The sequence below is a fragment of the Chaetura pelagica genome, unplaced genomic scaffold (genome assembly GCF_000747805.2).
Source record: "Chaetura pelagica isolate M959 unplaced genomic scaffold, ChaPel_1.0 scaffold417, whole genome shotgun sequence".
NCBI classification, from domain to species: domain Eukaryota; kingdom Metazoa; phylum Chordata; class Aves; order Apodiformes; family Apodidae; genus Chaetura; species Chaetura pelagica.
In genome coordinates, this window is record NW_009953966.1 from 307797 (window position 1) to 334195 (window position 26399).

The 26399-nt window shown below is 38.9% G+C and overlaps 1 protein-coding gene across 2 annotated transcripts in view; it reads right to left on the reverse strand.

Annotated features, from left to right (window-relative positions):
* ELMO1 (engulfment and cell motility 1) overlaps positions 1-26399 on the reverse strand; it is a 268680-nt gene that overhangs the window by 166856 nt on the left and 75425 nt on the right. For both annotated transcript variants that reach the window (XM_010002153.1, XM_010002154.1), the window contains exon 13: positions 4589-4693. In XM_010002153.1, the coding sequence (XP_010000455.1) occupies positions 4589-4693 (105 nt within the window). The remainder of the gene's footprint in view (positions 1-4588; positions 4694-26399) is intronic.

Here is a 26399-nt window from a genome sequence, read left to right on the forward strand (position 1 = left end):
CCTACACATATGAAAGGCCTACTAATCTAATAAATGGCAAAGAATTGGTCATAAACTTAGGTAGCTGGGTGAGCAGAACCCAAAGAGATGGACAGCCAAAGCTCAGACCCAGAGCTGCAAAGTTGGTCTGCCTGTTTCTCTTGTGCTTAAACAAAGTTAGGCAACAACAATACGCATCTTCTCAAGGCAGAATCTCATCCCAAAGAAGCTAAGGTGTAGCTGCTGTAAATTCAGTTTACCCAAAGACATCTGGTCCTCCTTCCTGGAAGCACTGTTAGGTTAGGCAAGATCCAACATGGATGGCAGTCCACTCACAACTGGAGCAGTAGCTTTGATATTGCTGCCTGCTCTCAAGAACACCTGAAGGATCACTAACTGCACACACAAGGATCAACTTAGTAAAAATGCTGGTGTTTCTATAAAAGTGTCCCAGTCACAAACATGGCACATTTAAACACAGAACAACTATCAAATGTCTCTTTTTGGGCTACAAATAAAAGGAGTGTGCCATTTTGGTTCCTTTAGCTTGCACTTTACATCAAATTAGGTAAATATCTTTATTTTACATCAGTATTAACAATCACTGAAGTGCAAACACACACCTATATACACATATGCATAGGAAATGTTTCTGTTTCATGTATTTAAACCTCTTCTCCTCATTGTATCTTGAAAATAAAATGGATCTGAATATTCTTTCACCACAAATAAGTGACACAGCACCGATAAATGGAGATGCTAATAGCAACGGTAGCATAACAGTATTTCCATGGAAAGGTTTTTCCTCAGACCCTTTTTACACTCAGGAGAGTTTCAAAGTTACCAGTAAGAAAAATCTCAGTGTCTGCACTGAATGAAGTCTGTTTTAAAGGGTAATTCATAATATTATTTTTAAAATTAATAGAACATGAAGCTGAAGTATTTTTCAAAGGAGAAAATTGGAAGTGGGGGGAGATGGGACACGACTTACCTGCTCCAAAAGAACAAAAAACCCCACAACTACCTGTCACAAAGCTTTATTCCAATTATTTTTTTCACTGTTAACTTTAATTATATACTCTGACTGTCCTATAATTATGTATCTTGGGAAGCTGCCAATAACTTCTTGTGAAAACTTTTAAAATTTCTTGCAGAGATTCAACATTATTTCCATCAATACATTCCATATACTATATCATCACCTTTTAAAAGGAAAGCCTCTGACAAGAGCAATTGATTATTTAAGTAGATCATGAAAAAATATGCAGTGCATAGCAGTCACTGACAGCACCATACAGTTAATAAGGAGAGAGAAAGAAAAATGAACTCAACAGGAAAATAATTCAAGAGAAAACTTTTTTTAAAAATCCAAATGATAGCTAAGGACTCCACACAAGCAAAGAAAATATTTTTTTTTTACCCTCCACTAAACCACCTGTTTTCTGGAGGCTCCTGTCATATTGTATAGTAAACAAAAACTGAGATTCAAGAACAATTAAAGTCTAAATAAAGAAAAACAGCACTGTTTATTTGAAGAAAGAAATCAAGCAAAGAAAACATATTACTATAATTGAGGAATAAGTGTACAACAGCAAAAAGGTGAATAGCAGAAATGGATTGTGAGAAGTAAGAAAGAATCAAATAGGAAAAAAGTGCAGCTATTTTTGTTTCCTTATTGACTGTGTGACACTTTTTCACACTGAAATACTGCCTGCTTTCAAAATGCTGAGTTATCCATCTGCTCCACTGCCTTCATACCCATATTCTTCAACACATTGCAGTTGCATTTGCTTCTCCATTAGTACATTTGTTTGGTATTAGTCTTTGAAGTCCCACTTCTTCCTCCACCCCAACAGGCACTTCAGTTTCAGACATCCTTCTCACCTCTTTTATCAATGTATTATGCAAATTATTTCTAAGCAGAATCACTTACGAGAGGCAGAAAAAGGAAGGGAAAGGGAAGAGATTACTTATTGCTTGTCTTCTCTTCTAACTTCTTATCCATTTTTTTCAGTAATACAAGATACTTTACTAAGGGCCATACATCTGGGGCATCCAAAGGATGTGGCAAGTCAGACTACAGGGATTTGTAGCACTGCCAACAGACCCAGTGAAACCATTGCTATTTCCTGATAGTCTGCTTTATACAACACATCCAGTGAGGATAAACTTTCTGTTTTGAAGTTTGCTTCAAACCAACTCTGGTTTCCAACCTCAAATTTTTAACTACTGCATGGCACAGATGCTATCTCATTTGGAGGCTTAGGAATTAAGTCACAGTACAACTATGTTGTACTATGTTGTACATAGTACAACTGTATTGCAAAGGCCCAAGCTGATAACAATCTTTCCTCCTAGGAATGAAACATTTCCTAGTATTCAACAACAACAGCAAAAAAGAGCTCCTGTTTGACAAATTGTTGAGCATAAAAGTATTACTTTTGTAGCTAACAATTGCTTGTGGAAATCTGACCTTGATCACAGAGAGAATTTTTAACAGGGTACAGGAGTAGAAATATATCTGAAAAAATAGGCAAAATCAACAGGCTGTACAAGTAGAGCAAACTGGTGTTGTGGGAACTTTGGGAGCCAAAGGCCATGAGAAAAAGGTGATGTTAGACATGAAGTATGGAACTCAAAATGAGAAGAAAACAAGGATATCAGGGCCCACAGGAAACTACTGTACACCAGCTAGTAAGTCAAGATGAAAAGATAGAACATGTATTTTCTGATCAAAGATGAGCAATGCTGTAGGAGCTGCACAACACCGTTCACCTCAGAGGTGTTCAGCCTACTGTTAACATGACAAGGTGGACCACTGCAGATAAGTGAGCTACCATGGCAGCCACGCTGGTGAGAGCACTAACTGGAACTAGTCAGGAAAGATGGGTAGGCTAACATAATCTGCAGGTGTGTTAAGTTCCCAAAGCAACTCTGGGCAAGCAATTTAATCTGAGCATGCCTGTGTGGCATTTCTAGTGCACACGTACTTCTTCTCAGATGGGAAATACATGAGGCACCAAGACACTCTCCTGACAGGAACCATGCAGGATCAAAAACAGACATTTCAAAATAACAGCAAGAATTCTCAGTAATGCAGCAGCAAAAACATGGCATTACAGAAGCAAAGCTGAGCCTGCACCAAAGTCCCTTCTAAAGCGTGGATAATTACATGCTACACTGAACCCAGTTTTTAAGACAGCATTTACAATGTGAAAATGAAAAATAAGAAAAAATTGAGAGATGTCAATGAAAGCTCTATTTCAACATAACTGCAACTCTCTCATTTTGAAGCACTGGCTATCCCTAAATATTCTCTAAATTTAGAATCTTCAAGAAGCCTATGAAATAGCAGCCTCCATCTCTGACAAAATTTTAGTGAGAAAAAGTAACCCATTCCCTTTTCATAAACAAAACCACATTTCAACATAGTTTATCCAGAAAACATACTCATTGCCCAGTATGTAAAATAATGCTCCATTTCAAGGGACTATAGGGTTTGATAAATGCTGTTGTATTGTATGTTACTACAGTTTCTTTTAAAGGTTATTGCTAGATTCAAACAGAGACAGAAAGATACATTTAAAAAGCAGATATGACAATTTTGTGGTCTTCTATTATGCCCGTGGAAAATCCTGGCCTCAAAATCAGCATGCCCTTTACAAACTTATCAGAGCTCTGACACTATTCTACTTTGAGCAAAAGCAAGATGATAATGCATATCAAAAGTTCACTCTTTACTTTTTAGTATAAATGATTGGTGTGTCTACTGTCTCCTTGCTACACACAACCTTCTTTAAGCAGATCTGAGTGTGCACACTTTCCTGGAGAGCTGGACCATGCCAACAATCTCAAGACACTGACTTTCTAGACTATCATCTAATCCCACCTCTGCTCATTAGGTTTGCACTTGGCAAATATTCTATTTCAATAAAGACTGGAAAAGTTGTTCTATTCAGAGGCAGGTATTATTGAGCTGTATGTCTCTTGCAAAGATGCAACACATAACTTGCTTTGGCTACTCTTAAAATAACAAATGTGGGAAGTGGAGTGGGCAGGAGGCAGGCTAAGGTTGTACAATTGAATCTTTGTGATGCTTTTTACTTATTTTGCTCAAAGCCTCACCTACAGTAGTAGTTTTAGTGGGAACATTTTAACTCTCAAGACAATATTAACTAAATCAGTTAATAAGGCATTTGCTCTTCAAAGCTTCCTTTCCACAAAAAACCTTGGCAGTTTTTGGTAGACTCAGAGCAAGACAGAGAATTCTGCACTATTACTTATTTAGGAGCTTATGGACATCCATCATGCATCTGAAACAGACACAAGCTCATTTCCCTTCTCTTTACAGGCCTAAGCAAAAAAGTAACATTTGTAAAAAGTAGTATCTATAATATCTGACTCAGCACTGACAGACTAGATAGCTGTACAGCTTTCCCCCAAAGCTTTTACAGACTTATGTCATGCTTTAGCATGAGGTGGTTTGCCTTCCTAGAACTTGCTGTGAATGGTATCAGGATTCTGAACCTCCACTTTGAACTCAACTGTAAACAGAACATAACCAGTGTGAACAGGCAACAGCACAGATCTCAAAGATAAGAAGCCTTACCCGTATATAAGCGTCCTGGTGATGTTTAGCAAAGTACAGCATGTTGTCAAGGGCTAACATTCCTGGAGGGGTCTGTGTAAAATCCATTGCTGGGTTTACATGATTCTGTAAAAAGATTAAAAAGATCACTCACTTAGCACCTTCCCAAAACCTATCAGCTCCCCACTGATGTGCACTATGTTAGCACACTGTGACAAAAAGCCCAGCAACAGAACGTTTTCGCTGAGCTGAAAACTCTTAACAAGGAAATGGGTGATGCCTCCCCAATGACTCTAAAGCCAAATGCGAACACTATGAGGTGGGCACGTCAGTCATTTCCTTCTATAGCTATGGAATGCAGTTTCCCAAAGGTAGAATACTTTAGAAGCATAGATCTCCAAGTCTTTCATGGCAGATAGACTCCCTCAGTGGTACAGAAAACCACTAGTATTTAAAGGAAAATGAAGATATTTATATAGATAGATAGATGTAGATAGATATGCAAATAACCACTGAAACACCCGTTGAGAAAACCATTAGTATTTAAAGGAAAATGAAGATATCTATATAGATAGATATAAATAGATAGATAGATATAGGTAGATATGCAAATAACCACTGAAACACCCGTTTTAAAAACTGCTACAGAACTATTTCAAATAAACCACTAGAAGGAGAAAAAAATAATGGATTTAGAAGATGTATTAAGTTCATTGGATCTTGTGATCTCCTGAACTCAAAGGGCCTCAGACAAAAGTGTATGAAAATAAACTGACTCACTTTACGGAATTCAGGTAATTTTTTTGTTACATTTTGAATCTATGATTTTCAGCTACAGAATTAATGAATGAACATGCCAAATACAACCAAAGCTTCCACATGCTCCTACAGATTTCAGAAGTTCAGTTTCACACACTAGGTGAAACACTACATTTGCTCAAAATATTCACTAGACCATCTTCTGATTGGATGGCATTAATTCACACTTAAGTTTCATGTAGCTCACAGTTTAGATATGAGTATTTCCCTGGCTATGGACAAGCTTGAAAACACAAAAGATCAAGAGTGTGCCTCCATCAAAAAATGTCTCTCTCTTGCTATGCCCTTTTATCAGTATCATCTTTGTAATATCTCCGGCTCCACGTATCATTCTGACACAGAAAGATGTCCCTAGTCACTTGGCAATGGCATTCCTGTCCTGCAAGACCCAGCTGACACAGACTTCAGAAGTGCATTTACTAGCAGAAAACTGACTGGCAAAGATCAGCACAGATTTCATCTTCCATCAGTCTGCTTCTGCGGGGTGCTCAGTGTCTGATCCATCCACCTCGCCAACAAAAGGATGAGTTTTATTACTTTTCCTCCCATTAAGACTGCCAGGCCATAAAGTTGTAGAAATGTGAGATCTCACTCTCCTACCCATCCTACCCTTAGTTGTATGATATGTTCATTTTAGCCTGACAACAATTCATAGTCCGGTGAAAAGATGAGAAACACAAGAAAGCCAAAAGATGGCTGCTGCCATGTTAAAAATAGACAGATTTTGGGCTGAAGATGGTGTGCACAATGTGCTCATTTTATATGTTCAGCTTAGGAGAATCGGTATACAAGCAACAAAATAACCAGCTCAACATTTTTACAATAGGGAATCATGAGGATGTCCGAAATCCTAGATTCTATATGCAGTCAGAAGGGTAGTAGTCTTAGAGCAAGTAAAGGCTTACTGAGTTGTGTTTTCAAAAAATATATATATTTTTTTTAATGTTCATCTGATGGACAGAAGTCCTTCGTGGCTGTTTCCCCAACTAAGCATTTCATGTTCCATGTGTGATCAGCCAGAACATTTAAAACCAGTACAAGACTGTTTTACACAGCTCCTAAGTCCAGCAGACTTCAGCTTCTGGAAGGAGAAACCTCCTCTCCCTGCCATTTTCAAACATTCCAGAAACATTTGAGAGGCTGGGTCTGGCAGACACACAAATGTCCCCTTTCCCAAGCCCAGCATGAACACCATAGCAGAAACTTCTAGGCATTTGAAACCACCTTCATTTTGGACATAAAGTATCTTTTCTGTGGAACAGCACTAGATACTCAGCCTCACCATGATCACATTTCCTTGGGAAAGCTGTTGGGAGGCTGTCAACAGGGAACCACACAACATCAGTTTTACAATGCATTTTGCAAGTAGAACTTGAGCACAGGGCTGCACATACTCCCTTTACCCTCAAGTGACAGCACAAGCAGAGTATACTTGGGTAAATACCTGGCAAGCAGGGAGTATCAAGTCTCAGCTACCTTTCTCCAGCTCTTAAAATATTAGCACTCATTTTTACTGGTATTTACCAGCAACACTATAATAAAAGGAGGACACTAAATAAGAAGGCTAACCTACTGTTGCTTGAATATTTCTTTTCTTCATCCCACTGCACATCTCAGATTATATAGAAAAGACAACAAAAACCAGTGAGGGCATGAGAAATTTCAATACATTTAGTATGGATGACTCATTTTGCCTCTTACCAGCACTACTAGTTCTATGTTCAATCAAAAAAGCCATTTCTCTATCACTTATTACTTTTTCTCCAACTGAAGCCCATAAACCCAACATCACTTTTTCTCCAACTGAAGCCCATAAACCCAACTATTTTCTGTAGTTTGGTTCAAAAGTTTCTATCACTTCGAATCCCCGGATAACTAGGGCTTGATTTTCATCTCTGTTAAATCAAATACCCAGAGATATGCCAGCTGATAATAGCTGAAGATCCACAAGACAGTTCTGACACATGTGAAATAATGCATTATCTTCAATTATTCTTCAAATTCAAAAGGAATGCCAGCTCCTTTGTTCCTTTCCCTCTTTCTCCCTCCCTCTAAAATCATCCTTTTCTTAACATGTTGAATGTTTGTGGTTGAAATATTAACTTCTTGACAGTGGGTTTAGAAATCAGATACAAAGCTAAATTATCTAAAATGATGCAGAGAATAATTCAGAAGTACACAAACACATGCACCTATAACAATGTATTTAATACATGGAACACAATGCTTCAGACATACTAGTTGCATCTGTTTAGTGTAAAGTCTGTTGCATTTTTCTCTTTATAAAAAGACAACAGTAAGAAATACAGATGGAACAGGTTTGCTACCTCCAATTTTTCAGTTGTTTTTTTTCCACTAGACTGAGTAATATCTATGCATCTTTCAGCTTCTGCAACTGAGCAGTGTTAAACAACTTCTGCTCTTACACATGTTAACATACCAAAAGCATAAAGAATTTCTTAGCCAGCTTAGTAGGGTACTGTGGAAGTGAAAGTTCATTCTTTTGGATAAGATGTAAACCAAAAATCATGTCTGTTTACGCCATTAAAAAAAAATAATAATAATGTAGCATATTTCACAACAGTAGAGGTATTCTGGATAAAATCCAGTGCAGCGATTATATTAAAAAACCCCAACATTCTCAAGCAGTTCTAGCTGTGTAAAGCTTTCTTGTCTGTCCTAAATTGGCTCCACTGTCCTACTTCTGGCTTCCAAGGCACTCTCTAAGGGATGTATAGATTTCAGTTGTAAGAGTGTTTCCTCACATTGAGATACCTAATCACAGTAATGGTTTACTGTCTGTAGATAGCTGCTCGAGGAATAAGCACTGTTTATTCCTTATCCTAATGGCAATATCTTCCACCCGAGTATGTGAAATCATTTCAGCACAGAAATAATTTCTTTCTCTGCCTTCCTAGCCTATTAAGGCACAAACTTTTTATTTCTGACTGGACAGATATTGACAGCTTATCAAAGATTTTGGATCAGTGTTACGTTCAATTGCAGAAATCAATTGCCAGGTCAAGCAAGTTTATCCCAAAAACTGCTTTAATAGCTGTTCTACACAGACAAGCAAACTTCTCTTTTCCCAACCCCAAAGCAGCTTGGGTTAAATGCTATTCCATAGGCCTCATTTCTCCAGGTTTGTATGACAAAAACACTATGGAAGTTCCCAGGGGGAACCAGGACTATAAAAGAACTCATGACAGAACAACTTCAGATCTGAAGACTCCAATTTAAATGGTGTCAATCTAAAATGAACCCTCTCAAAACTGGTCACATTTTTTTTCTACAAAAAATGAACAGTCTGTCTACCAAGATAGTGCTAAGGACAGCGATCACTTTCTCCCATCTTCAATTACTTGCACTTACTCATTTTCTTCTTCCTTTTCAATCTAAACCACAGTTCTGTGGGCTAGGAAGGAAAGTAATCTCCTGGTTCTACATCACCTACACAAAACCCTTCCCTAGGTCAAATGAGGAAATCACAGTAGTATATCCAGAGCTAAGAACATTCCTAAGAACTCAGAATCAGGAGGGCAGGAAATTTTAAAGTGATATTCACAGTGAATTAAGAATTGATACATTTATGTTGGAAATCTCAATGAGCACACCACTTCACCATTTAGCCCTTCCCTAAATAATCCTGAAGCTTTACATGCAAAGTGTTCCCATCTGTTCATTTACACAAGAATTACAAACATAAAAAAATGCTACATTAAAAAAAGAAGAAACATTTGTGAAGAGGAAGTCAGCTAAAATTCTTAATGAGGAAGTAATATATTATCTTTATTTAACAGCACTGTATTCAAAGGGATGATGATGCACACAACTTCCACCATCCATTTTAATGAGAGAAAAACAGTGACTTGGGAATTTTCAATCTCTGTGTATTCGATGAAATCAAGAACTAACAAACAGATTTGGTTTTTCCCTTTGTAACTATTTAAATACACAAATGTGTATTTTGTTTCTTCCAAAGTAATTTTTTTTAATTTTCCAACAAAACTCTATGATAGAATGAAAATGTTATTTGGATGATCCTTTAATTTAAAATAATAATAAAAACACTGTCTACCTCCAGTCAGAAGTATTAACAAGCTCAGCAACTGTTGTATCTTTGAAAAGATATGCAGAAGTTTACCTAAGATACTTCAAGTGCAAAAAATTTAATTCACCCCTCCTTACCCCACCACATATAAAGAACTCCAGTATATATCCAGTAGGTACAGGACTGGGTATGGCTTTCATTAAGTCTTACAAAGTTATGTTTGCATACAGTGATGATAGTTTTTTCCTTTAATAAACATATTTCCAGCTTTTTCCACCTTTCTGTTTCAGCAAATATTTTGCCACTTCTACCTGCTTAACTGTTCTGTTTATTTGCTTTTAATGACAGCTTTGCAATATGTATTAGTAGACTGCAAATGTTATCCTCCAATAATAAAACTCACTCCAATCTACATGACTTATTAAGCAACAGCCTTTCTGGATCAAGTTTTAACTCACCAATATAAAATTGACCTTCTCAATAGCAAAGAAGTCATAAGCACAATCTCCATATATATGGCCTATAAAGAATCAATACAATTATTTTACTACCATGTTCCCTTGGTTCACTAAGCTACTATGTAATCTATCATAAATCACCACCAGAAATCTGTCCCAACCATGACCAGATGCTACGGTGGTCAGAATTGCAAATCTCTGGAATTACTGAAACAGATAAAGTCATCAAGTAAAACATTATAGGGCATGTGAAAAGACAAGCACTGCATGTTTTCAGCCATTACAGAAACACAGAATCCTAGAGGTTGGAAGGGACCTCAAAAGATCATCTAGTCCAACCCTCTGCCAGAGCAGGATCACCCAGAGCACATCACACAGGAACGTGTCCAGGTGGGTTTTGAATGTCTCCAGTGAAGGAGACTCCACAACCTCCCTGGGCAGCCTGTTCCAGTGCTCTGTCACTCTCACAATAAAGAAGTTCTTCCTGATATTCACATGAAACCTCCTATGCTCCAGTTTGCATCCATTGCCCCTAGTCCTATCACTGGTCATCACTGAAAAAAGCTTAATAAACATTATGTTGTAAAGCAAGACATAAAGCTCTTGCATCATGCTTTTTATTTTGTGTGTGCCTGTGTTACACCTTTACAGTTATCTAGAGTATGCCCTACGGACTGCCAAGAGTATGAAAGCTGAAAAGCATCTGAAACAAGTGCTATAACTTAAAGGGACCACATCTAGTCTCATGCATGACAACTTTGAACCATCTTTCACATTTTATTTAAGTTAACAAGGCCAGACTTTAAAGCTAGACACATTTAGCACTTTAGATTCTTGACTCCTTATTATTGAAGTCATGTTTTCAGGGCAAATGAAGTTATCAAGCAGTAACAGGTCATGTACTCTCTCAGAGTTACTTAAAATGAATAAATGGGACATGGTCATTTAAATTACTTTTTTTCTGTGTGGGAAATTACTACAAGATATTTCCTAGTATCCACTAAGTATACAGAATAAGCAATCAAACATCCACTCACAGATCTAGCTAGATAGGGCTGAGAAATGAAAAACCATACTAGTTTATTACTACTCTACACTTGGGATAACCAGTTCATTTAACATCCATGTCAGCATACCCTTCCAAATTTCCTGTGACACATCTTCTTGGCAAGGTCAGTCTGCTTTAGATGAAATTACTGCTAGGTAAGGCATAAGCTAATCAATCCAGACAGTTTTCACTACTAGGAATTAGAGACCATTCTCAGGAGACTTTCTGGGGGCTCAGCTGAAAGGACGTGAGGCAGATATCCTTCCAGGTGGAGAACAACCAAGGGCTACAGCTTTTCAGATGGCCTGAGCTCTTCCAAAATCATGATGGAAGTATACAAAAAGCAGGAATTTTTTGTGTTGTTTGAACTACAGCAGTGCAGAAGTACACTAGATTAAACAGGCATGGAGTGCCCCCAACCTAAAAAGAAATACTGTTATAAACATAGGCCTTTTTATGATCTTGGAATGTGTCAGGAGATTGACTGGTTTAATTTTAGCAGTGTCATCAACAGTTTTCCTTTTCTACATAGATAGGATTTAAGGCACAAATTCTCATCCTGCCCAGCAGGATAATTATCAAGCTAGCAAGAAGATAAGTCATGTGAAAAAAACAGTGTGAACAGCACTAGCAAGAACAGCAAGCAAATAAATAAATAAATCTAACCTTGAATATTGTAAATAAACATAGATTAAAATTTTTCAACTGGATGGAAGTCAGATGCAGCAGAATAAAAATCTACCTAAGTAATTTAATCTCTATTTTCAAATGTTATCAGATGTTAAGTTAATTAGACCTCAATTGCTCTCAAGCCCAATTTCAGCATGAAAAGCCTTTTCTCAGTTCAGGTAAGTTTAATATCTGCTGAGTAAGATACACTGTGATTGCCCTGCAGTATTGAATCATAATCGCTGGCACTGTTTGAATACAGGTGCACAAGCATTAATGGTCCCACTCATGCTTCAAAGACTACTTATGAAGGACCAATTCAGAGCTCTTAAATGGGCATTTTGTGTAAAAGTTAAGGAAATGATACAAAATAGGTAACAAGTGTACATAAATACATATTTTCCCATATGGCAAACACACATGAGATGCACAATCTGCCATGAAAAATAAAATCATTTGGAGTTGTGAGGGTTTTAAGTAAAATGAAAGGTTAAAAGCCAAGTTCTGCCAAGTCTTGGCCTGCTTCAGTCTTGTAAGTGTAAGACTATTATGAGACCATGTTTTTATTGTTTTAGCTACACTTCAGGCAGTGATCTAAACTTAATGTTTTTAACGTAATATTTGTCTCCATAATTAAGGTGCATTAATTATAAAAATCTTTCAGTTCTGATCACTTTTACAGAAAAATTACTTAAATTATAAGCAATCGAGTAAGATCAGGGTAAAAGTAACCCCTGCAGTTTTCCCAAGGATGTTTATTTACAGGGAACTCACATGCAGCAGCCCATGTAATTGTTGCAGTTGCCTCTCCCATACATCAAGACTTGAGTGAAACTCCAAATGGGATCATTCCTGCTGTAACAAATATCAACTCCAGTAAAGGACATGATGCTTGCATACTATGGTAGGCATGGCACAGCCACCGAACAAGACTGACACTCCTTTTGTGCAGTGAACTCCACTTCATTGATAAAGATGACTGCGGTGGTAGGGGACACTCCTGCATCCTTACAAGCTGTGTTGTGAACAGTGAGCTTTGCAAAGAACCTAAACCCAGTGCCAAGCATCACAAAGGTGATCTGGGACCGACCTTGCTCTCCTTCTAGATATTTCTGTAGAAAGGTTTCACACTTTCCTTTTTCCTGCAAGCTAGCTAAAATGGCTGTTGTGCAAAGAGAAGGGCCAGGCTGTGCTTAGTTCAAATGGAGTGGAGAGAAGTCAGCCCTGTGTCTGAGAAAACTCCAGTTCAAAATGAATCAGCCATGTGAATCTAGTGGCTGCCTGGCAGCCAGGTACAACAGCAGTCAAAATTTAAAACCAGGGAACTGAGAGGAAACGTGATCTGTGGCAAGGCATACAGGCTCACAGTCCTAGCTATAAAAACCTGCTGCCACTATGGAGCTCTGGGGTTCACACACACAGCAACTTCTTTTATTACCTGTGACCCAGGTCAAGCTCCCAGTAACCACAGAGAACAAGCTGAAAATTAATCTACAGTAAAGGAACTGTCAACATCTATGATATTTTAGCTATCTTTGGACGTAAGTCCCCATATACAAAATGACTAGCTCAACAGTCACATTGTTCCCCTGTGTCATTACAAACAGCCAAGCTTTGGAGATGTCAAAAGTTGGGTTTGGAAAAAAGGACCAGCTCCTCCTAAAACTTCTAAGTTTGTACTTCTGTCTTAATAGCCTATTCCCATCCTATAGCATACCCTCATCTGCCCTCATTAGTGAGGTAAATAAAACAAAACCACAAAACACACTGGATCTATTTACTGAGCAATTTCAGTTCATCCAATTTCCATTTTTCTTTGCCTCCCTCTACAGGAATCTGAAGCTCTCGTGACTAGAGCTGTGCTCTGCAAACTACAGATACATTTTGCATGTCTGGGCATTGTTCTGCTTTGCCTCCAATTTCCTCTAGACAGACATCAGTAAGAGGATGGAGCTGTACCAAAATGTGAGAAGAAAAACCAAGGGATTTTTAAAAGAACACATAACACTGCTACTTATGGAGGGGCTTTGTAACACACCAACTACATTAAACAACTGAAATATTCAGAATTAAGATACAAAAGTGTTTCTAATTTGGTGAAATAATTGTTATTCAAAAATGAGTCACTTTTTTCCTCCTTGTCTTTTAATTCATTCACAGGCCTAAGTTAATGAATCACATATTCAAAGAGAATGCCTGTAGTTCTTTATAACTGAAGAAAACCTAGATAGTTTGTGTGCTACGCTGTCTACTGTCCTTTAAATCTTACAACTTCCACAAAAAATAAGAACAATGAAAGGAGGGGAAACAGACAGATATGTATATTTAAGTAACATGTATCTGTTTGCATGCATGCATATACTAGAAAAATCACATGCACTTAAAATATTTGCAAAAATGAGAATGACATTTCATTTACACTGTTTCACAAAACCACCATCACTTCAGTGTTAAGCAAGGGTTTGTGTGGAATCAGCTTTCCCAGTCAAGTCTTGTGAAACAGATGAAGCCCACACTACAAAAGAAAAGAGATGTTATTATGTCTGACCGGTTTTGGGGGTCCTGTTTCTTCATCTTATATTTTTGTATGCAAATTCTGAGGCATATGCAATACATAATATACAGAGTAAGATGTCCAAGAACCATCTCTAAGAGAAGGAGTCAGAACTCTGCTGTTAAGATACACTTGAAACAAACTACTCAGCCCTACTACATCCAAATCCATGAAGCTTGCCTGCCCCCAAGGGTTTGTAACTGGGATGCACATAGTAAATGAGCAGCAAACAAGAAAACAATACAGTGAAATCACAGATAATATATATAAAAAAACATATGCCAGAAATTAAAATTTCCACTGATGTCTAATTTTACATTTGTATTTATTAGTGGATTTTCTTCAGAAGAGGCATCCTTTTTAAAATCATAAGTCGTTTAAGTATTTTTTTTACAATTTCACAACTGAAAAAACTGGAAAGGTAAAAAAAAATATTTTTAACCCCTTTTAGTATATAAAAAAACATATGCCAAAAATGCAAATTTCCACTGATGCCTAATCTTACATTTGTATTTGTTAGTGGGTTTTCTTCAGAAGAGGCATCCTTTTTAAAATCATGAGTCGTTTAAGTATTTTTTTTACAATTTCACAACTGAAAAAACTGGAAAGGTAAAAAAAAATATTTTTAACCCCTTTTACCCTCTTCAACATAACAGAAATTATCCTGTCATTAAGAAATTGATTTAAAGGATGATCCCACCAACTAATATTTATAGTAAGCACAAATAGTCACGTTAAGTATTTTTAAAAAATCAAAATATAAAAAGAATTAGATTCTACAAAGCCAATTCACTCCCACAGAACCACATTTACTTATATTTCATTCTGATTAGTTTTAACTTCACTCTTAAAGAGATACTAAAAGGTCAAAGAAGGTTAGAAGCCCATCAAAAAGTGTTTTAATTTTTTTTTTTTTTTTAATCTGTTCTTTTCTGGAAAGACTCAGCTAAGGGGAATTCAGCACTATATGATAAATGGCTAATAATATCATTTTAACAATGTCCAAATTGTTAGATACCCATTACTCCTGACAAACAATCCTGGCAAATCACACACAGCTGCGTGGTAAACAAGAAAACAGGTTTAACATATGGTTTGCTGGCCCCAGTTGTTGGTCATGTAATGATGTAGTGACCCAGGCACCTCAGAACAACAGTACCAACTTTATATAAATCTCAGTAGCTCCTCTAATACACAGACAACATCCATTGTACATGACATGAGGTAAGGCTTTCCTGGTTATAAACCAATCAATTTTGCTAATAAAGTTTCTCAGATGTTCTCCCAGCCAATTAAAACCTCATGCCTCCAAACAGCAGTTGTTCTCTTGCATCCCTCCCTTAGCACTCAGGGTCAGCAGACCATAGTCTGATTATGACCAAAAATGCATTGGCCTTTGAATTTACTGACCAACTCATAGTTTTTATCACCCATCTCATCTATTTATTTATTTATTTAGTCATTCCCAGCATTTATTCCACACTGCAACCACACTTGGCTGAGAAGCTATGGAGTCACCTCACCGCATCTGGCCCTGCAGCCGAAGGACATCACCCCCTCTCCCTCCATCACCCCCTCTCCCTCTGAGGGTCACACCCAAGCCATCCTCACCAGCTCTGCCTACTCATATACGTTAAGCACAACCAAGCTGTCCCCTGGTTGTGCTCAGCAGGCACCTTCCTATACTTCCTTGCACTGCTCCAGGTGGTTCAGGGACTCAACAAGAACAGATTGGCAGCTCAAATGCTAACCCTGGTTGCTTACCCTCCTAGAGGTTACACCAGAGGAGATCTCCCCCACAGCCACACACCAACTTGAACATCTCAGCAAATCTGGGTGTCAGTGTGGAGAGAGGAACTACAGCACGAATTCTGCTAAGTTGCAAACCTCAGTATGCAGTGCTTCATTCTACATGCTGAAATCCTATTTCCATGCTTCCACAACTTGGCACCAAATACACAGCACAACCGGAAACCGTAGAATGCTTGCTTCATTTATCAAAAAAAAACAGTAACTGAGAACTATGAAACTATGCTTCTGGGAAAGAACACAGTAGGTCACACACCTACTCCTTGGGCTCCTAACACCACCAAGCACAGGGTGGCTATGACAGTAAGCTTGCATGTGGCACCTCATTCATTTCTGTAGTTCTGCCTCTCGGGTTTGGAAAGAGATTGATGCTTTGCTGCTGTTGCTCACATTTGCAGAACATGGCCTGAGCTGGCAATCAAACATAAGGTTGTCTGATTAGATCGTTAACTATATTTACAAAACCTCATCTTTTACAGATTTGCAGAGACTGCTGAAAAAAACAAGATTAAAAAAAAAACAACACATCAAACAAAGAACCACCACAATGAAATCCAGATTGCAAGGAAGTGTCCCTGTCACGGGGCCTACATAAGGCTAAAAAAGACTCAAGACACAGGAACAAACTTATTTCAGAGAGAAAAAAAATCCCAACAATAAGTGAGAGGCAGAGAATAAATTCTACTTACAGTGTACTGTAACATGCAAGCCATATTAAGTAACTTTTTATTGCTCCCAGAGGTATCATTTAGCCTAAACATCAAACATCTGCTGGCATTCAACTGAGAAATAGGAACTTACAGCCCAGAAGATATTTCTACTGTTTTTAAGGCTGAAATGATCCAGTACCCATGCAAGTGAGATACTGAACAATTTTTGTGAACAGCCTACATCAGGTATGATGACAGTGCCCTCTGCTGTGCAACAGTACAAATTAGTTATCACCTTTCTTTTAAAAGGAGGTTCAGCTGTTCTCCAAATAACATCATTCCCTATCAATATAGCAAATCAAGGATTTTTGTCTTCAGGTAAATATCCAAGAAAACTAATCCTGACAGACATTCAGTATTGCTCTAAAGAGAAGCCTGAAGTATTCACTTAGAAAATATTCTGCGAGGTTACAACGTGAGGCTGCTCACTCCAAAATAATCTAAAATATTAAATTAATGAAATTAACACATTTGGTTTTTCAACAAGTGAAACAGAGACACCTGTTTTAAATAGGAAGTAAATTTTTAAATCCCTTTTCAGACTGAATTATCTCCAGATTCAGGAAATTCAACTGTAAAATCAACAGCTAGGCTTACTGATTGTGGCTTCTTCAAATGCTGGTATAGATTAGTAAAATCCTGAATTACATATTTATTATCATCACCAGTTCATTTATAATTCCTTCCTCTTCCATTGTGCTTTTCTTTTACTTTGTATATTCTGTTCACTGTACCACAGGTTTCAGTACCTCTACTTGTGGTTGCTCTGCCAGAGATCTATCAAGAAGCAATGCTCACTGAAGCACTAGGGAAGTAAACTGCCAGAAGCAAATGGGAACTTGAGAAAGATGTTTAAATTACCAGTAAAACTGGTTGTGCCACCTGTATTTCAGGTTGCCTTGCATTTTCCAGTAACTGGAACTTAGAACTTTCTTCTTCTTCTGATACTTTACAACTTTTTAAAGTATCAAGACAGAATGCCTAGCATCTTCTTTAGGTTCAAATGCCTTAGCAAGTTTCAGCAAATAATTTGATAATTTTAAGGAATATTTTTCTCTTATTAAATCAATTTTTACTCAATTGCTTTCTCAAGAAACTCTCGCCCACTCATGCTCTGCAAGAAAAAAAACATCTAGTTTAGTAAAAATAATTGTGTCAGCCTTGAAATTCCTCTGGAACATCTGTCACTTTGGCCACATTATAAAAACTCAGGATGAACTGAATTCAACAAGTCTGTTTCAACCATGCATAGATTTTTTTTAAGATGCTACCTGTTCTGAGTACCCCCTGGCTCCATATTCCAGACTTAAGAGAAAAAGCAAGCCAGGAATGGCATAGAAAGAGAAGTAGAAGGACACACAGCAGCAGTGAGAGGGATGGGTCAAAGTCAGGTTTTTGGGAGTGGGAAGGTTTAGAGGAAGAAGGAAGGACAGAGTTGTAGAGCAGATATCAAGACAGATGGAAAGGACTATCATTATCCACCTGAGGCTGAACAGGAGAGAAAGATTATGACAGAAATGCAAAGTGTAAAGGAGGAGAAAAACAGAGGCAGATAGAAAAAATACAGCACATGCATGTAAATAAATGTGACAAAAAGGAGAGGGAAGGAAACGAATTAAGGTTTTAAAGACTTATTTCTGACTTTTCTTAAAAACACTCAACTTTACTGCTCTTCTAGTACAAGGTAGTGCTGCACTTCTGATGCAAACTATTGATGAAATACACACTGATATCAGTTTAGAGGTTTTCATTGGTTTAAGGTCAGTGTCACCTGAGGTCCTGAGTTATTATTCCCAGTGACCGCAACTTGTTCATAAGATAAATAGGTTTATACAGATAAATGTTATGCTCTGAAAACCAGAATGATAGAACTGGTCCTCAAATTCTATTTTTTCTCAAGTACTTCCAAGTAAGTGTTGAAGAAAGCAAATACAGTCATAGGAATCTGTAACTATGTATTTTTATTCAAAAGGGCATCAAATACTGCAAGTAACAGTCATTATAAAACTACAACTCTCTCATAACACTTAGAAATAAATATGTATTATTAATTTTCACCTTCCAAAACTTATCTTGAGGAATAAATCAGCAAGAGCTGGTTTCTAAAATACCTGCTGAAAAAAATCAGCTTCAAAACTGAGTAAGAATGGAGAGTGAAGCTTGCAGACAAAGGAGAAGATCAGCCTCTAGTGGTCACACGGGTGAAAATGAGAGAATAAATGCTGTCATTCCTGTCTCAGCTCCCGGTTCAGTATTAAAGGAAAATTCAGTGGCAAAGGGCAGATCACGTATTTTTTCTGGTCATAGCACCTGCCAATTTAATAACAGGATCACAGAACTATTCAGGTTGGAAAAGACCCTCGGAATCACTGAGTCCAACCTTCATCCCTACCCTACAAAGTTCTCTCCTCAGCCACATCCACCCACAACATGTCCAAATGACCCTTAAACACATCCATGGATGGTGACTCAACCACCTCACTGGGCAGCCTATTCCAGTGTCTCACAATTCTCTCTGTGCAGAAATTTTTCCTGATGTCCAGCCTAAACCTCCCCTGTTGCAGCTTGAAGCCATTCCCTCTTGTTCTGTTGCTAATTACCTCTGAAAAGACCAGCACCAGCCTCTCTACAATGACCTTTCAGGTCAGTTGTAGAGACTGATGAGGTCTCCCCTCAGCCTCCTAAACATTCCCAGCTCCTTCAAGCGTTCTTTATAAGATTTATTCTCTAGGCCCTTCACCATCTTCCTTGACCTCCTCTGTACTTGCTCCAGCACCTCGAGATCTCTCTTGAATTGAGGTGCCCAACACTGGACACAACACTCCAGCTGTGGTCTCACCAGTGCTGAGTACAGGGGGACAATCACCTCTCTGCTTCTGCTGGTCACACTATTTCTAATACAAGCCAGGATGCCATTGGCTTTCTTGGCCACCTAGGCACACTGCTGGCTCATATTCAGCCACTTGTCAATTAGAACCCCCAGGTCCTTTTCTGCCAGACACTTTCCAGCCACACTTCCCCAGGCCTGTAGCATTGCCCGGGGTTGTTGTGGCCCAAGTGCAGGACCTGGCACTTGGCCTTGTTGAAGCCCAGACCATTAACATCAGCCCAATGATCCAATCTATCCAAGTCTCTCTGTAGAACCTCCCTATCCTCATGCAGATCAACACTCCCACTCAATTTGGTGTCATCTGCAAACTTACTGATAATGCATTCTATGTCCTTATCAAGATAAAGATGTTAAACAGAAACTGTCCCAACACTGAGCCCTGAGGAACACCACTTGTGACCGGTTGCCAGCTGTTTAATTATGTTAAATAAAAGGACACTCAAACCTATGCACTATGTGCTACAATGAAGTGTGAGAAAAATAGTCTCCTTTCTAGTGGAGTGCCATTAGAAACGGTTTCTGCTCTGTTGCATGGTGTGTACAGCTATCATTAATTAATGACAAAGGACTTTATCTTAGAGTAGGCTAGTGTTACACCTAGAAATATGGCAACTATATTGAGGGTCAGGCACCTCTGTCTCAAGGCAAAGCAGCCCCAACCACTGCATATCTGAATAGCTCAGCTAAATTAAATCTTAAACTGATTATTTTTCCAGTAACAAGTGATTTCACAAGTTTTGAAATAGCAGATAAGGAAAGAGAGGGTTGTGGGAATAGAGAGAGTGGAGAAGGATGAAAAACTACACATTTTCAGTAGTAGAGACAACCTGTCATCTGTGCTTTTCCATCATTAAGCCAATGATTAAATAATAACAAAATTTAAAAAAAGAACAGATCTAGATTGGCACACAGACAGTATTGCTCTGAAAAAAAGTTCTTCTGCCACTGTCAAAGCCAGTAAGAAAATGTAATTGTAAAAAAGTATTAATTTTATTATAGTTGAAAAGTTCCCCCAAAGGATAAACAAGGCAACACTTCCCATCACTACAGACTGTCACCAACAGGAGAAAACATCAAAGAAGTGTGAACAGAACAGCAGAAAATGATCATTCAACAACTTTTTGATGTGTTTTTCAGCATTTTACACCAGTTCCAAATGTTAGCCCCCAAATATATCACAAAACTTCAGCTTCCTGTTCAGGGCTTTCCAATCCCACAACTCATAAGGCTCTAAGACTTCAAACATGCAGGCTTTCCCTATTTTAGGACAAAAAAGGATGACCATCCTCAGGTCTTCAACAAGAACAGGTAAGTAAATATACCATATGGGGTTTACATCTGTCTATCTCTATCTCACTTTCTTTCCCAGGAAAGCTTTACCTCCCCTGTGCAGGCAGACTGCTACCATTAATCCAGATGACCAGCGGGAACAAAGGAGCTTCAGAGATCTAGTGGACTTTACTAACTCCAGAGAATTTAAGTACTATGCCCATGCCTCGTGCAGGGCATGGCATCTCAACCCAGTCTGGCCCAGGTTTTCCTTTTTAGAGATCATCTCTAATCCACACCATGTAAATTACCTAGAATTGTACACTGCCCTTCTGTTGCATTATTTCCTTCTGACTTTACCTGTCTTCCAAGGTCTGTGATAAAGGATGAATTATTATCACACAGCAATCTAAGAATTTCTTACACTAAAGAATTTCTTCCTAATGTGTAACCTAAATCTACCCTCTTCCAGCTTAAAATCATTGCCCCTCATCCTATCACTACATGTTCTCATAAGAAGTCCCTCACCTGCTTTCCTGTAGTCCTCCTGCAAATATGGGAACACTGCTAGGAGGTCTTCTCAGAGTCCTCTCTTCTCCAGGCTGAATAGCCCCATCTCAGCCTGTCCTCATAGAAGAGGTGCTCCAGCCCTTGGATCATCTTCATGGCCCTCCCCTGGCCTTGCTCCAAGAACTTAATGTCCTTCCTGTGTTGGGGGCCCCAGAACTGGACACAGCCCTCCAGCTGGGGTCTCACAAATGCAGAGTAGAGGGGCAGAATCACCTCCCTCGACCTGCTGGCCACACTTCTTTTGATGCAGCCCAGGACACAATTGGCTTTCTGGGCTTCAAGTGCACATGGCTGACTCATGTTGAACTTTTCATCAACAAATACCCCCAGGTCCTTCTCCTCAAGGGTGTTCTCAATCCATTCTTTGCCTGACCTGTATTTGTGCTTGGGATTGTCCCAACCCAGGTGCAGGACTTTGCACTTAGCCTTGTTGAACCTTATGAGGTTGGCATGAGTCCATTTCTCAAGCCTGTCAAGGTCCCTCTGGATGGTATCCCTTTCCTCCAGCAGGTCAACCTCACCCACACAGCTTGGTGTTGTCATCAAACTTGGTGAGGGTGCACTCAATCCCACTGACCATGTTGCTGACAAAGATGTTAAACAGCACTGGAATCAGTACCAAACCCTGAGGAACACCACACATCACTGGTCTCAATCTGGTCATCAAACCATTGATCACAACTCTCTGAGAGAGACCATCCAACCAATTCCTTATCCACCGAGTGGTCCATCCATCAAATCCATATCCTTCCAATATTGAGAGCAGGATGTCATGCAGGACACAGCCAAATGCTTTGCACAAGTCCAGGTAGATTACATCCATTATCCCTTATCCACCAATGCCATGGCCCCATCATAAAAGGCCACCAAATTTGTCAGGCATGATTTGCCCTTGGTGAAGCCACGTTGGTTGTCACCAACCAACTCCACATTTTCCATGTGCCTTAGAAAGGCCTTCAGGAGGATCTGTTCCATGATCTTGCCAGACACAGAGGTGAGACTGACTGGTCTATAGTTCCCTGGGTCTTCTTTTCTTCCCTTTTTATAAAGGGGGTTACATTTCCTGTTTTCCAGTCAGAGGGAACCTGAGGGGAGTGGAAAATCAAAACCAAAGAGTACAGAAAGAAATGGAGAACAGCCAGAGGAGATAAGGAGTCAAAAATGAAAGTGAGATAGCACAGCAAGGAGACTGCAATGGAACACATAAAAGAGGGAGCCTCTGAGCTACCATGGCTCAGAGAATGAGCCCAGAAACAGCCTAAAGATAGAGCTAGCAAAACACAGAAAGTTGTGGTGCAATAACCTTGGCCTGCAGCCACACACCCACCCAGCTGCTCACCCACTCCCTTCCTCAACAAAACAAGAGGAGAAAAAGGATGAAAAAGCTTGTGGGTCAAGATAGGGACAGGGAAACTGCTCACCATTTTAGCATCATGGGCAAAACAGACTTGACATGGGGGAAGTCAATTTAATTTATTGCTTAATTTATCTACATTGATTAATGTAGATCTGGGTAGCGAAAAACAAACATTGAAACAACACCTTCTCTCTCCCTTTTCCAGAGCTTAACTTCTAATCCTTCATTCCCAGATACTGGGGCAAGGGTGAGGACACAGATGGGGCATGGCATAAAAATGAGGGGGGGGAATAGAGCAGCTTCCAAGTGAGCATGAGGAAATTACACACACCAGAGCTCTACTAGTTAGGTTGAAGAGGACAGCAATTAAAGGAGCATCTTTCCTTAGGCAGAAAGTTCAAGGGGAAAAATCTTCCCTTCATCTTTACATGGGCAACACCATCCCTAGTCTTAGGCTAATGAACTATTCAAAAAGACAGTGAGAAGCAGCACAGAAGAACCCATGAGGAAAACGAGTTTTGGGTTTCTTTTATCTTCAGAATGCTACTTGGATATTGTGCTGTGAAACAAGGGATTTTTGAAGAATAAGATCAAAAGATAAAACAAAGTAGCTGCTCATCTGGGACATGAAAAAGAGAAAAAAAAAAACAAGCTGAAGATATCTCAGAAGCTCCTCAGGTCTACATTCTGCCTCAGGCATTCTTCAGTTACTCTCCATTATTTTTGAAGTCTCTTTCCAGAGATGTCTACAAGACACATCCTCCAAACTATTCTGGTGCTGCTCCTCCTCACATCAAAATGTATTTGCAACGTGTAACAAATCAGTTATGCCACCGTTTAAGTCATTATCCATCTAATTATTTATGTCTCCCCTCAGACTTCTCTATGCAACCTTGTCGTTTTTTTCTTTTCCATATAGTCTTCATGCATTTTGTTTCCTGGATCCAACGTGGACAAACTTACTCTATAAACCTTTTCATAAAGGATCAAGCTCCTCTTTAAGCTAGTAACAAATTTTGTCCCCATCATTCCATTTAAAAATCTTTTCCATAAACTGATTGCCACCACTGCCTTTGAGCTTACATAAGGTTTCCTCCCACTTGGTATTTCCACAGCCTTCAGCCTGGCTGCCTAAACAAGCCAATCTTTTTAAGTTAACCCTTGTAAGACATCTCCCTTATCATTGCACAAGGCTCACCCTCTGCACTGATCCTGCATTCAGTCAGTCCACAAGTCTCTGCATCCATAACTAAAATTACACAGTGTTCTAGATGGTGTCTCAGAAATGCGGAAAATGGCCTGAACAGTTCAGCTGCTCTGAAAACATGTTTCCAAGCCTAATCTAGCTTAACATTTGGCATTTTTGTGGCTTCACTGCACAATCTCTCTTATCTTTTCCCACAGATTAGGTATTTGCCTACAGAAGAAATTCTTGCCAATGGCCCTAAATGAACACCACTGCACTTTGTATCACTGATTAGAATCACGTTTCTACTTCTCTAATCCAAAAGGCACTCTAGCTTGTGAATTACATGGTGAATCTTTCATTGATGACTCCCAAATTTATTTCATCAGCATACATCCACTCTCTCATGTCCTCTCTTATGTCACCATCACTAACATTTTGAAAGTCATGCCCATGCATGCCTTTTGAAGATCATCCCACCATTCTCAAATTACCTTTTAATTGTCACCTGTTATCTGACAGTTACTCACTACTTTGTATCTCCTGTACTAACCCACATTTTATTTTGCTACACTAATACTTTCCAGTGTAAGGTGGTAGAATTACGAAATTACCACTTTCCAAGTTGACTTTTTGCACTCACATTTGTATTTTATTGAAGAGAAGTAAAACAAATTTAAAAAACCACCATAACCTAGGAAGCTCTACACACTGCAAACTAAAGAAAAAACTGTTCTAGGATGAGATTTTGCTTGTTTTTCCCAACTTTTTAACCTAATTAAGTTCCTCTAGAATTTGGTCAGATCTGCCACTAAACAAACATATTCACTACAACTTCTCACTTGCAAGTAGTGACATTTAAAGAATTATAATGAAAATACACAGGATGTCAGTTTCTTAAGTTGTGTCTATTGCCTGCCTCGATTATGGGACTTAAGTTTTCTCAAAAGCAAGAAAACTTTAGAAGCTTCTCATACAATGAGGTTTACAAAACTAAACCATTTGAACAGCTCAGAAATTTCAGGACTTATTTTATCAGTAACAATACACGTGGCTTTATCTTTTAAGTATCATTAACACTGAATTACATTAATTATTATTTGAAATTTTACAAAACTCTACTTATACTACAAGAACTGACAGGGATAAGTATTGGTTGGGATTTCCCTGGCAAAAGCCATTTTAAAAGGGAGGGTGGAAGGAGAAAGGAATTCAGGCTATTTAATTTGTAGTTTGCTCAGAAAATAATTTAAAAGGGTGGAGCATATCTTAGATCTCTGAACTGGTTCATCTTTTGTTGCATTCATCAGCATTTTAATAAATCCCCTCAAGACTGTCTTATCTGAAAATCTCTTTGCCCATAATGAACTTCACACAGGTCATCACAACCATCTGGAGAGGTCTTGTGATTTCTTTAACTGGCTGTATGTTGCCATGTCCTTTTACAAATGATATAATAAACTTCCAAATCCATGTCTGGACTTTGTTTCTTGTTGACATTACCTTTGCAGTGAGGCAAAGCTTTTTATGTGGCTGTGAAAAATGGAAAGGACTCTTGCATTTTACCTAGAGAAAGAGAACAAGCAGCCCAGGAGCAACTTGATGGGTAGACATGGTTTTACTCTCCCCTCAGAGAGAATGTTTAATCAGTTCAAGAAATTAGCATCCTGACTACCAACACTAGCAGAATGAAGACAGAACTTGAAGGCAGCCTCCTACTTGGCTGGGTTTCTTCTTGTGCCACATAGCCAAAAGAGGGGAAGAGAAACCTCACATTCTTCAGAGCATCATAGATCAGTTTGCTAATGCATTCCTCTGCCTGCAGTTTATGAAAGCACTGAAGACTAACGATGGAGTGAGAAGCAGTAGACGGGGTGAAGGCAGCCAGGCTAACTGCAGTCCAGGTGAAGAGACAGCCCATTTGCAAGGGTGGAGATCACCAGGCAGGTTCCACAACACATCTTGCTGCTTTCCCCAGCTCTGTAAGGAAGGTCAAATTCCTTCTCGGCTGTGAGAAAAGTTGTACATGCAGTGTCACCTGTCCTCTTAGCTCAAAGCAAAACTTCCATACAAGCACTCCTTGTATAGCACTCCTCACAGTTTACTATTGACATCTTTATTATTTGTACATTGCCTCATCATACTGTCAGCAGCATAACCTGCCTCCCACTGGGACTCTTGCCATGGTGCTCCTTTCACAGGTCACTTTCCCATACTACTTCTTATCTCCCATTATGCCTTCCCCATTTTATCTCCATTGATTTGATCCCAGTTCCCATTCCCTCCTAGACTTTTCTCCCCGTTCCTTCATGGACGGCTACCATAATTAAATAGGAAACAGTGGTGCAGTTACTATTGACAACTGTTGTGACAGAGGCAAGGGGTGGAATGTGCTGGTTTGGTGCTGGTATGGTTTTGATAGCAGGGGAGGGCCCTCAGGAA